Genomic DNA, 14,146 nt, shown 5'->3' with positions numbered 1-14,146 from the left:
AGGCAAAGCCCCCCCGAAAGTTAGCAAAGCCCCCCCGAAAGTTAGCAAAGCCCCTCCCGAAACAAAATCGTAAATACGCCACTGCATCAGGTACCAGGTGCATCATCAGTTTTTCTCTTTGTGTATGTGATGATTAATACGAGCCACCTAGGGGCGATAACTTTGGGGTCAGGCACCGTAAGGCACCAGTCTTGTCCCTGATTATTTAGAATCAAGGAATTTAATGAATTAGGGTTCCATATCAAATCCATATAAAGTAATCCATATCAAATTTTTCTTTAATTTGGTTAAATAAGAATGTACCAAATAAGTGTATAGTTCGCATTATTAGGTTTGAAACTTGAATTTGGATCATGCTTATATCTAACTGCTCATGTTTAATTTTGCTTAATAGGTTTTAAAGGCGTTTTCGGAGGCTGGTAACGCTAAAAGTTTAATTGCTCTGGATGTTGATGCTTCCGACAATCTTTCGGATGAAGCTCTTCATAAGTTCTTATCAAGACACGGTCAACAACTACAGGGCCTTGTTTTATCAGGAATGCCACACATCACTGATCAGCTTTGGCAGTCTGTCTTGCCTATTCTGGTTAATTCCAGGTAAGTCACCAATTTTACTATAACCGTAAGCGTTAGTTATAAATCAATAAGTCCATGTCTTGGAATAAGAAAAATAAAGGGCGTACATGCATTGATACAAGAAGTTAGTATTGTGGCTTTTAACTGAAGTTATATGTGTTATTTGAAATTTTTCATGGATTAAAAGAAATGCAAGAAAAAGTCATAGTTTAGAGGCAGGCAGGAAATAAAAAAGCTAAACATTTTATGTGAGTTGAGTTGATTATCATTATCTTCAACGAAGAATTGTAGAAGATTCTGTATTATATATATAGTAATGTGGCCTTATATTTAAATTTTACTCTTGTGTTCGTGTTAAATAACACATATATATAATATACAGAGAATGCTTCTCGGCTGTAAAAAGGGTTTAAAAGTCTAAAAAACAGATCTAGTAAGCCTATAGAAGGTGAGAATTTTTTAAAGCTGTAGCTGCTAGAGGCATCAAAAATAAAGTGACTGAACAGCAAAAATTTGACGGCCATGAATTCAGACAATGGTAAATATTTAAAGATAAATCTAAGTAACTTCAAATAGCATTTAATCAATCTATTTGTAATATAGTACATACTATACAAGCTATACTCACAATCGAACGGTCTAAGCCATACGCTTGCGATCACAAGGTCAGTTTGTGAGAAGTTAGAATTCTGCTCTGGAGAGGATGTTATGTGTCATTTCATTATCATCTTCATAAGTCATTTCATTATCATCTTCTATAGCGTAAAGAGTAAGCCTATGAGACATAACGATTACAGATACAATAAAAACAAGTGTTATGCATTAGAGATAACACTTGATTATTGTATTTATGGCATTGTAGATTATACCAATAAGTATCCTCTCCAAAGTCATACTTCGAGAGAAACATAAGGAGACTGGTTACTCAATAGCAATTAGAGAAAAGTGAAAATAAGAGAAGTTGATTGATCTGCACTAAAGCAGTTCCGAAGAATACCAATCTAATCTTTTTTTTTTTTTTAATCTACATGGGTATTTTAATCAGCGTTGTAAAAAATACAAAATTGTTGTCCATAATTTTGTAAAAAAAAAAAAAAAAAAAAACTTTCACATTCAGGGTATCAACGCAAAAATCTTGTTCTTTTTGCTTTAATTTACAATCAATTTTCGTTCTCCATTCGTATTAGAAATGTTTGATATAAATCCATTTTTTTACTGGTATATTGTCTTACAATTTGACACAGACACTCTCTCCCTAGAGAGAATAAGACATTAGTATTTCCCTCTAGATTCGTAATTGGGAAGTACTAATGTCTTATTTCTACTACAGAAATATATATATATATATATATGTATCATCATCATCATAGGTATTCTGCCTTTATTGGCAGGTCACTTGCCGCAGCTGAGAAGCTTCCATGCTCCACGATCCTCCGCTAACCTTTTCGTTTTCGCGTATGATCTTTCTGTTTTAATATCATCCATTAATTGTAGTCTCTTTCGCCCCCTCCCTCTCTTTCCCGCCACCATACCCTCTAGGACGTCCCTCATGATACAATCTCTTCTTAGGCAATGTCCTAACCAGTTTCTCTTCCTCTTCCTAATAATATCTAAAAGTGTTCTTTTCTCACCCACCATTTCTAACACTCTCTCATTCGTTTTCCGCTCGACCCAACTAACTCTTTCCATTCTTCTCCACACCCACATTTCGAAGGCTTCCAGTCGATTTTCGTCACCCTTACGCAATGTCCACGTTTCCGCCCCATACAGCACAACACTCCACACGAAGCATTTTATGAGTCTTTTTCTCAACTCTTTGTTCAAGGTCCCACAAAACAGACTTTTCTTTCTTTTAAAGGCTTCTTTCGCCATTCCTATCCTTGCTTTTATTTCACGTTCGCATTTCATGTCATTACTAAGAACACTACCCAGGTATCGAAAACTATTCACTTGTTCTATTTTCTCCCCTCCTACTTTTATATTTGACACAGACCCCTTCGTTCCAATCACCATGGCTTTTGTCTTTCTAACATTTATTTTCATCCCATATTCTTCAAAGCCCCTTCTCATTTTTTCTAACATTTTATTGATTTTCTTTTCAGATTCTGCAACAAGGGCCATATCGTCTGCAAATCTTATGCATCTAATCATTCTACCTCCTACCGAAATGCCATCATCATCATGTAGGCTCTTTTTTACTATCTCTTCTAGATAGACATTAAATAGTGTTGGCGAGAGGCAGCATCCTTGTCGAACGCCCCTTCCAATTGTACTCTCTTCCGTCAGTTCTTCCCCTATTCTAACACTTACTTGTTGGTTCATGTATAAGTTTCTTATGAGTCTTCTATCTTTCCATTCCAACCCTATCTTTGTTAGAACTCCCAACAACAATTCCCAATTCACGCGGTCAAAAGCCTTTTCTAGATCAATAAATACAACATACACCTCTTTCCCTTTTTCTATAAATCTTTCACCGATCACCCTTAATAATCCACTAGCATCTCTTGTGCCCTTGCCTCTTCTGAACCCGAACTGCTCTTCCTCAACATCTTTATTTGTTCTTCCATATAACCTTCTGTTCAGTATTCGGAGCAGAATTTTAGCTGCATGAGATATGAGACTAATAGTTCTATAATCCTCACATCTCTTTGGGTTCGATTTCTTAGCCATCGGTATCATGATCGTTTTCAGAAAGTCTCTTGGCCATTCTCCTGTTTCATATATTTCATTGCATAGTCGCCACAATTCTTTCTTTCCCTTGTCTCCTATATTTTTTATGAATTCAATTGGTATGTTATCTATTCCTGTTGCCTTTCCATTCCTAATCTCAGATATAGCCTTTTCAAACTCATCCCGAAGAATACTAGATCCTTTATCATCCTCGCCTACTTCATTTTCCACTTCAACATTTAGGCTACACGGTCTATCCCTACTCTCATATAAGTCTTCAACGTATTCTTTCCACCTTCCTATGACCTCATTTCTCTCGCTGACTACCTTCCCATTCTTATTTTCTACTGCCATAATGATACTCCCTTGTTTCCTCCGAAATTCCATAGATTTCACCTCCTTGTACATTTCCTCATATTTCCCAACTCTTTCTAATTCTTGGGGGGCGCGGTGGCTCAGTGGTAGAGCGTTCACCTCCGGTGCTTGGGGTCCCTGGTTCGATCCCAGCTCGCGCCGTGTGGACTTTGTGGTGGACAAACACCGTGCTCGTGGGTTTTCTCGGGGTACTCCCGTTTCCTCCCACTTTCTTCATTCCACCATTTCACTCATCTCTCATCATCACCGTCTCCTTTAGCCTAACCGGCATAAACGTGGGACGTAAAACTTAAAGATTTCATTTCATTTTTTCTTTCTAATTCTTCTATGTCCTCGCATTTTCTTTTGTAAAACTCTTCCCTCGCTTTGTCTGTTTCTCTTCGTAATTCATTATTTAACTTTCTGTACATCTTTCTGCCCTCTTCTGTATCAACCTGTTTCCACATCTTCCTCTCCCTCATTTTCTGCAACATCTGCTCTGTAACCCATGGTTTCTTAGCAGTTTTGTGTTCGCGGTAACCTACTGCTTCTTCTGCAGCCTGCTGTAAGCAACGTTTAATATGTTCCCACCGTGCGTTACTACCTGCGCCTATCCTTTCCTCGTTTGAACATTTTTCTTCGAATTTTTCAGCGAAACGATTTCTAATTTCCTCGTTTTTCAACTTTTCAGTATTCAACACTTTGTTACCTACTTTTCTTCTGCCTACATTTTTCAGTTGAATATCTACTTCGGCCAGCACAAGATTATGATCAGAGAAAATATCAGCCCCGGGAAGGGTCTTCGCGTTCTTTAAGCTATTCCGATACCTGTCCTGAATTATAACGTAGTCTATCTGATATCTTCCGCCGTCTATTGGCGATTTCCATGTATATCTTCTTCTCTTGTGCTGATTGAACCACGTGTTCCCAATTACTAGTGAATTCTGTCTACAGAAATTCACCAGTCCCTCTCCCCTTTCATTTCTTTCGCCTAAACCATATTTGCCTACGATACTACCTTCCTGTTTTTCTCCCACAACTGCATTGAAATCTCCCATTAGAATTATGCATGCACCCTTCTTCTCCCTATCTATAATTTCTTCTATTTTCTCATAATTTTCCTCTACTTCTTCATTTGCATGCGAAGTCGTCGGTGCATATGTCTGTATCACCACTAGATCCTTTGTTTTCCCTTTAAGTCTTAACATCATAACTCTATCATCAATAAATTCTACTTTCACTACCTTCTCCTTTAAGCGCTTTCCAAGAATTATTCCTACGCCATTATGACCGCCCTTTTCATTACCTGAGTAAAACATTCTATATCCTTCGCTGTTCAATACCCCATTACCTTCCCATCTAACTTCACAAACTCCTACCAAATCTAAATTATTTTGTTTCATTTCTTCTTTAAGATTTTCTAATTTTCCTCCCTGTAACATAGTACGTACGTTCCATGTCCCTATCCTAAATCTTTTGCTCTTCCTTGTCTTTCTTTCTCTGTTTGTCTTCCCCCCATTATTACTTTCTCGTCCAATAGTCCTTCCCAAGCCACCCCCCTCCCGGAGATCCGAATGGGGGGATATTTTACCTCCGGAACTACATTTTGACCTGCGAAAGACCATTGTTCATATGTTCTCTTTTCGCTGCTAGCAAACTAGGGAAAATAGAGTGGTGGTTTCCCGTTGCATATATATATTATACATTTGTTCTAACCCAGTACTTACATTATAAATTTCTTCACACCACAAGATCACACACTGATTGCTTCATTTTTACTTTATTATTTGTTTTGAGTTCATATCGGACATACCTTGTAACTGAAATTTTTTCACATTGTCTTTTAACAATAGAACGACAAAACGTTGGGACACGAGATGAAAGTCGAATATATTACTTACATGATCAAGCCGCACAGAAAGAACTAATCCAATATTTATGACTTTTGCTTCAATCTTTCTTTTTTGACTAATTCTTTATTAAATATTTTCTTTAATCTACTAGCATACTCCTGGAATTCTTTGAGTACTTTAAGATAATAAATGTGTCGTGTTAGTTTGAGATATTCCCCTTGAGAAACTTACTTATCAAATTGCTAATCGTTTGTTTTATGTTTTGGTCATATTGTTCAGTCCCACTGGAAATCGAACCCAGAGCCTGTTTTGGTTTGCTTCTGTTATCGTTGAGTTGTTTAATTTTTGTGAAACTCGGCTTGAGTTTTAACTTTAATGTTACACCAATAAACAAAGCAAATTATTTTACGTGATTTACATTGAACAATTTCGTTAAAACTCGCGGAGTCGCTATCGAACTCCTGCTGAAATAATAATAACAATAATAAAAAAAAACAGCGGACTTCGAAACAACATTTCCACTTTAAAAGTAAATGAACATATAAATGAAAGAAAACAAATACGACACTATAAACAACAACAATCATGCATAAGACCAGTAATAGGTATTTTTTTTACGAGGGGCTAGAGAAAAAAAATTAAAAAATAGATGAGCCAATGTAATTTATTAAAAATAACAGTGGCGTACGCTTTTTCATGTCCAAATTCTTTGTTAAAAATTGGATGGGTGGTAAACGAGCTCAAATTTAACTCACTAGTGTTCATTATCACTGTCAATCGACGATTTCAACTCACGAAAGTCTTCACTCTTTCCACATTGTCATCCGTTTTTTAGATTGAAGGTCTTTTCGCATGAGGTTCGTCTTCCACTTGTTCTCGGCCTTCTAGAAATAACTTGTGTCATCTGAACACTTGTGCCCTGGATGGGTAATATTTTCTATAATCCCTTTGTAACATTTCATAAGTCACAGTATCTTATTCACCAAGCTTTACACAAAATTTGATGGCAGAACATTGCTCAAATTCAACTGCCGGTTCATTTTCGTGACGCACCTCGCAAACAACTTTCTTCAGACTCTCATAGCAATTATGTAGCAACTGGAGCAAGATCAAACTTGTACTGAGTGAACGACAAGAGTTAACTTAACTGCCGTGTGAAGGTGGAGGCGGCAGCATTGTCTGTTCGCGCAGTGTTGCCAGTCTCATTACTTATCTAACACACCTCGTATATACAGGGCTGTTGTAAATAATTTTTCAACTTTACCATGAAAGAAAAACTCATATTAAAAAAAAAAATGTATACGTGTTATATCCCACGTTAAAGATGCTGATTATAAATGCCTTTTGTTATCAGACACACATCAATCAGGTAGTCAAATTTTACCACACACTTCTCAACGTCTACGAGCCAATAGATGCAACTGCTCAACTGCTTCTTGAATGTGTACTCGAAGTATAGATAAATTGTTAAGTGGGAGTGGCTGATATCCTTGGTTTTTAACATAACACTACAAAAAAAAAGGTTGCACGAGGTGATATCTGGCAATCGGAGAGGGGGGAGGGGGAAGCAGAACCTGATTCTGACAACTAGCTCGTCCTATCCAATGATTTCATAACCTTCTGTTGAGTTCCCTCCTGACAACCCGATGCTAATGTGAAGGTGTCTCGTCCTACTGGAAAATAAAATTTTCCTTGTCCTCTTGCAGCTGCAAGCATTTCTACACCATGTGAAAGCAGAAAAGTTCATTTATAGTGTCCTAAAAAAAAAAGAAAAAAAAGTAGGGCCATACACTTTTTAATGGCTGACTGTACAAAACATGTTTACCTTGGGGGAATCACAGATATATTCTTCACAACCATGGGGATTTTCCAAAGCCCAGATTCTCACATTTTGTTTGTTTACTTTCCCGGAAAGGCGCAAGGTAGCCTCATCACTAAAGTGAATTGATTCGATGAAACCACCTCTTTCCATAAGGTTTTGGATCGCAATGCAGAACTCAATTCTCTTGTCCTTGTCAGTAGGTTTAAGTGCCTGCAACAATTTCAATCGGTGTGGGGGAAATTTCAAACGTTTTCGAAGAATATTCCATACTATTGTCTGCTTTAAGTTCAATTCTTTGCTTGAACGAACAATTGTTTTTTTAATGAGCTTTTGGTGAAAGACGCACGCACATAATCAATAGTTTTCTTATCAGTTCCTGACCAGCCTGTTGATTTCCTCTTACAGATACACCCACTTTCTTTAAATTGTCTCTTTACCTCTTGCATTGAGTGCCCATTTGGTGAATCTAACCCTAAGTTCATCCTGAAACTTTGTTGAACACTTATTTTAATCTGTTTTACATGAAATTCGAGAACTCAAAATCCTCTTCTGTCTTCGTTTCCTGCCATCTTGATTCAGTGTCGCTCTAGTACCAGAATGTGTAACTAAACATCACCATGCCAATCACTAGAACTTTTTGGGCCTTATGCAGAGTCGTTCTAATGCGTGATTAGTGTCGTACTAAAAAGTTCGACTAACATATGTTTCCTGCAGTAGTCAGGCCTTTAGTATGAAACTAACCATACGTCAAAACGACTCTGCATAAGGCCCTTCGAGTTTTTCCTTCATTTAACATAAGTCTTATGTTATTATGAATAAGTAAAAGTGAGTTATCGAACTCTGAAACGAGGAAGATCATTTACAGTATCCCTATATCTATCTATCTTCACCCACCCACACCCACACCCACACCCACCCACCCACCCACCCACACACACACACACACACACACACACATATATATATATATATATATATATATATATATATATATATATATATATATATATATATATATATATACACAGGGTGTTTAATAAGTAATGGTCATAAATTAAACCGTATATAGTACACGCCAAAACTAACAAAAAAGTCTTAGTAAACATGTGTCCGCAAACGCTTCGTAACGGAGATAGGGGCGTCGAAAGTGCGGGAAAATGAAATTTAGAGACGAATATCTCAAAAAGTATGAATCGGACAGAAGGCGGTCCAATGAATGACTATCGAAGTCAGACCTGCGCTATCCAGAAATGCATGGTTGATAACTCTGCAATGCACGCGCAAAGGATTCCCTAAAGAAAAGGAGGGATTCCCGGAAAATTGTCCAAGGAAATGGGGCTCGAGATGAACATCGAGAGCGAGTCTATCCACCAGTAATTCATAAGTCGTACCAGGTCGAAAGTTCGAAAAGATACAAAATGGCGGGCAATGTTTACGTGTCGTGTGTGGTTGCATAACCAGCAGGAAATGAGGAAGGCAATCGAAGTGTGGTGATGTACGTTGTAAATGGCTCCAGGAAGAATTCCAACAACTAATGCATACGTACAAGTGTGGCAGCACTTAGGTAAATCAAACGGTATGCAAGGCACTGATGAAGCATTATGTGCTAAGCAGTTAACGTAAAGAATATCCGCAAACTGGGTTGCAATGGGAAAAGCATTACAACATTCGAGTATGTGGGAGGCGAATATGAAACATTCCGCATGTTGAACGCGTAAGTGTATTACAACAAGCGAAAAATGATGGACATGTCGTGTTTGTTCATATCAACAACCAGAAATCGTCATGTTGGTAATGTGTACAGTATTAATCATAAGGTAAACAGTAAATACCCAGATGTGTAACTACAGAAGAGTTGCATATGAAATTAACTTACTTAATCATTAAAGTAAATGTTGGAAGTGTCGTCCATTCATGCGAATGTATGCTCGTACCTGTCTTCGCAAAGATCCACGTACTCGTGATAACATGTTGGCATCCTGTTGAATATGTCCGCAACATTGTTCAACCCTTTCTCGAACGTCTTCTAATGTTGCAACATGGGTAGAATAAACTTGCGATTTCACATGGCACCAGAGAAAGAAATCTAAAGGATTTAAGTCCGGTGGCCAAGCAATAGGAATTCCACGTCCTATCCACTTTCGTCCGAATCGTGCACGTAAATGTTCTCTGACACGGTTAAAAAAAATATGCTGGCGCTCCATCATACATAAAACACAGTCGCTGACGCCTATCGAGAGGTATATCTTCGAGTAGAAGCGGCAAATCGTGTTGGAGAAATCTCAAATATGAGATCCCAGTTAATGCATTAGGAAGAAAGAATGGCACTACGAGCTCATCACCTAAGTGCTACCCACACGTTTAAGGAAAACCTACGTTGATGTCCTAATTTCACTATTGCAAGTGGATTCTCAGTGGCCCAGATATGAGATTTGTGAAAATTTACAATGCCATCCTGGGTGAATTGTGCTTCATCAGTAAATAGGACGTCATCAGTGAAATGATGATTGCCAGTAATTTGTCTTCGGACCCACTGACAAAACTGCATTCTCACCGGAAAGTCTGTGGGGGTCAGAGGTTGGACACGTTGAAGATGGTATGGGTACAACTGTTGTTCATGGAGAATGTGCCATACGAAAGCATTGGATACGCCTTCGGCAAGTTCCACACGTCTTGTGCTCGTTCCTGGGTTTTCGTCCACTGCCTATAGCACGCGTTCCGGGAATCCTTCCGTTTCTTTGAGGAATCCCTTGCGCGCGCATTGCATAGTTATCAACCATGCATTTCTGCATAGCGCAGGTCTGACTACGATAGTCATTCATTGGACCGCCCTCTGTCCAATTCATACTTTTTGAGATATTCGTCTCTAAATTTAGGGGGGCGCGGTGGCTCAGTGGTAGAGCGTTCACCTCTGGTGCTTTGGGTCCCGGGTTCGATCTCAGCCCCGCCAAGTTAACTTTGTGGTGGACAAACACAGTGCTCGTGGGTTTTCTCCGTGTTCTCCCATTTCCTCCCACTTTCTTCATTCCACCATTTCACTCATCCCTCATCATCACCGTCTCCTTTAGCCTAACCGGCATAACCGTGGGACGTAAAACTCAAAGATTTCATTTCATTTTTTCGTCTCTAAATTTCATTTTTCCACACTTTCAACAGCCCCTATCTCCGTTACGAAGCGTTTGCGGACACATGTTTACTGAGACTTTTTTGTTAGTTTTGGCGTGTACTATCTACGGTTTAATTTATGACCATTACTTATTAAACACCCTGTATATATATATATAAATTAAACTTTTGGTGTTTCATCTGTGTCTAATTTCCTTTAACTAACATTACAAGTATTTGACTACGTTTATCAATAAAGTTGTACAAATTTTGGGATTGGTAGAACAATTATTATGTAATTTTAGTTGTTACATTATTATAATTTTATATTTTAATATATAACAAACAATATTGTTACAATTTATAGTTTAATTTAGATTTATAATAGTGAATGTTTCTTTTATTTAGATATCTCAGTGAAAATTATGGTGTTTTCTTTTAAATTTTTCTTTTAGAATTTACAATAGTGTGTGCTTCTTCCAAACTATGCTATACATAAGTGTGGAAAGTCTTATAGAACGGCTTATCTGTCCGTTGGTCTGTTGACAGGTATCAGAGCAAAACAGTAAGAGTTATCAAGAAGCATGTTTTTTTCAATCGATCCAGCGTTTCTAGAATAGATTCCACCTCCTCCATTAACCCTCAATTCAAACAGGAAGTGGTTCAAATTAGCTGTTTCCTGTTTCAACGTTTATCGCTATAAAACGAAAACTGTAACAGATAGCGAGAAGCTTTTTCCAAACGATTCAACGTATATCATGACTGTTGATAATATTCTACCAAAACTTTACAAATGATTCAAATTTTTGACAACTTCTGGTTTCAATACCGCTTTCCATAGAGCAAAAACGGTAAGAGATATCGAAATGTGTTTTTTTACAGTCGATTTAGCATCCCAAGAATAGGTTTCATATCCTCCATTAACCATTTATTCAAATTAGAAATGGTTCAAATTAACCATTTCTATTTCAATGTTTGTTGCCATAAGGCAAAAACGGTAATAGATAGTGGGAATCGGTTTTAGTAAAGGATTCAATGTATTAAAGTAGCGTACTATGACTATCTGCAACGCTCTAACAAAACCGGAAGCGATTCAACTTAACTAATACTTCCGGTTTCAAGACTGATTTCCACAGAGCAAAAACGGTAAGAGATATCGAGATACGTTTTTTACAATTGATTCAGCTTTCCAAGAATAGGTTCCATTTCCTACATTAACCCTCTATTCTAACAAGAAGTGGTTCATATTAACTATTTCCAGTTTCAACCCTTACCAGTATGGAACAAAAGTGGTAATAGATAGCGACAAGCGGTTTTCTGCAATCGATTAAGGGCCTGAAGAGAACATATCATCACCAAGCACAGTACTTCACGAAAACCAGTAGTTATAGATGTACTACTTCATAAAATTCTCATAGTTTGGAAGTCTACCATAGTTTTACACTGCAGAACGAAACTCACTTGTTTAAATCTATTTTCTCTTTTAGAATTTTGGTGATGGGAACTTCTGAGCGTCTTGGAGTGAACATCCACGTTGATCAGTTGATGGACGGAATTGCCAATAATTGTCCAAATCTTGAAAGATTGGAATTAGAATGGGACCCAGATAATCTTAGGTTCTCCGACAAAAGTCAGAAAGCTATAGATATCATTCGTGTGAAGTGCCTTAAATTAAAATGCCTCACTCTAAGGTAAATCGTAATTTTAAGAAAATGTGCAATAAGTAATATGGTAAACATCGCACGCGGTACGAAATATATTTATCTGCTATGTATCATATTTGCTAGTAACTTAATACATATCTGGCAAATGAATTGCTGCGTTCTGCCAAATAGCAAGTATATGTTTGTGCTTTTTCGGAAAAGAGGAACAAGTCCGAAATAGCCAACGTTCAGTTATCTACAGTTTTTTTTTTATGTAGTATTTATTCCTGTTTCGTGTGGGAGAGTAGAATACGTCCATCATGAATATTTTGACTGGGGTTCCTCAAAACAGAATAATTTCTGATACACAATGCGGATTCTGTAAAACAGTGGATAACTGAAAATTGACAATTTCACCCTTGTTTCCCTTTTCCCGAAAACACACATATATTATGAGAAAAAGTCTTAGTAACTATGGATCCTGTCACTTCTGAACGTTTTGTCTATTCATTTATTTACTCTAGCTAGTGAAGACACAATGTCAGTAGAACAGTTCTTTTCTCCTGTAAGTATATGGTTTGAGAATTTTGATTCTTGATACCACGTTTACAAAAACTGTGAAATTATAACTTCATTACACAAATTCATTTACAAACGTCAATTATTATCTGTCCGATGTTTGTCCAACAAGGGCATCCGCAGTTCAGAAACAAGTTTCTTCACGGGGCTATATGGCATCATGTATTGTAAGGATGCACTTTAACCAAAGTATTGGCTGCAAAGGGCCATCAATACTTTGAATATTGACCAAAAGTGTTCAGTTGATGCTTATGATGGCTGAAAAGTTAAACGGTTAACTTAATAAATTTTATTATCATCTTTAATAGTAGAATCAGCTAATACTTTTGTGAAAATTTAACGTTATCTATTTCTATTTTTTCTATTAGCCTAAGAAAGCGAAGAATAAGTTTTGAAATCTCTCAGCATACATTGATGTTAATAGAACCAACATTTATAAAATTAGGCCTACATTGTGTTAAAATCTCAGTCTGTTTGATGATTTATATAACTTAAACTTATTATATTTTATCTTAAAAAATGTTATACAGTAAAACCTGCCTTCAACGGACCCTTTATTAAACGGAAAACTGCCTTAAATGGAAATATTTCACGGTCCCATGAATTTTGGAGCAAAAAACGTGTAGAAATCCCTTCGTTAAGCGGAAACTGTGTTACGCGGACAACGGAAAGCAAAATAAACCTTTCACGGAAAATTCTGGGTTCCGGACTACAGGGTTTACAAAATTTTTAGACATTCTATGAGGAGCAAACATATATATTACACTGTCTGCAATAATGTCTTCGTTTTTTTTTTTTTAAACCTTTCTGGACAATTTGCCTTACGGAAAAATGACTGATTTACTTAATGTTTCTCAGGCTGCAGTGTGTGCGGAGAGTCAAGCAGCCAAGCAGCAATGTATACAGCATGCAGGAATGCATAGAATATTTTGTGCTCATTTTAAGTTTTTTTTTGTATATTTATTAGTAGAAGAAAGCTACTAATTAGTTGAACAAGCTACGCACAGCAATATACAGTATTTTCTCAATATGTCCGTTATAAGCATATATACTGTATATTTTTAAAAGGAAAGGTCTACCTCTATTAAGCGGAAACCTGACTTTAACGGAAATTTTTGCGAGTCCCATTCGATTCCGCTAAAGACAGGTTTCACTGTATTTTAAATTGTTCCTACAGTTATTATTGAAATCTGAATATCAAATAAATATGTGAAATTATTGCTAAAGTTTTATTAATAAAGATGTAAGTTATTTCGAATAATTAAGTTGTAATCCATATTTAATATTCAGAGAATCTATTCTTCAAATATCCGTTGTTCGAATAATTGATATTTCGTTTATAAAGACTTATTATTTGAATAATTGAGGCTTTCTAGGTAGTAAAGGCGAACTCCACTAAAACTTGTATTGAAAAAAATCCATTTTATACATAAGGACGAACTCAACGAAACGTTCCTTTATCAATTAATTAGACGGCCCACAAAAAATAAAAGTTCTGTGCAGTGGACCCCAGGATATGAATTCGATGTATTTCGATACATAGA

The 14,146-nt window shown here is 36.9% G+C and overlaps 1 protein-coding gene across 6 annotated transcripts in view; it reads left to right on the top strand.

The window, feature by feature from the left end:
- FipoQ (F-box/LRR-repeat protein FipoQ) overlaps window positions 1–14,146 on the top strand; it is a 362,646-nt gene that overhangs the window by 346,521 nt on the left and 1,979 nt on the right. For all 6 annotated transcript variants that reach the window (XM_081734231.1, XM_081734232.1, XM_081734229.1 and 3 more), the window contains 2 exons: window positions 395–597; window positions 11,868–12,071. In XM_081734231.1, the coding sequence (XP_081590357.1) occupies window positions 395–597; window positions 11,868–12,071 (407 nt within the window). The remainder of the gene's footprint in view (window positions 1–394; window positions 598–11,867; window positions 12,072–14,146) is intronic.

The sequence above is a fragment of the Thermobia domestica genome, chromosome 12 (assembly GCF_964235325.1).
Source record: "Thermobia domestica chromosome 12, izTheDome1.hap1.1, whole genome shotgun sequence".
Classification (NCBI taxonomy): domain Eukaryota; kingdom Metazoa; phylum Arthropoda; class Insecta; order Zygentoma; family Lepismatidae; genus Thermobia; species Thermobia domestica.
This window is presented reverse-complemented; position numbering and strand designations above follow the sequence as displayed.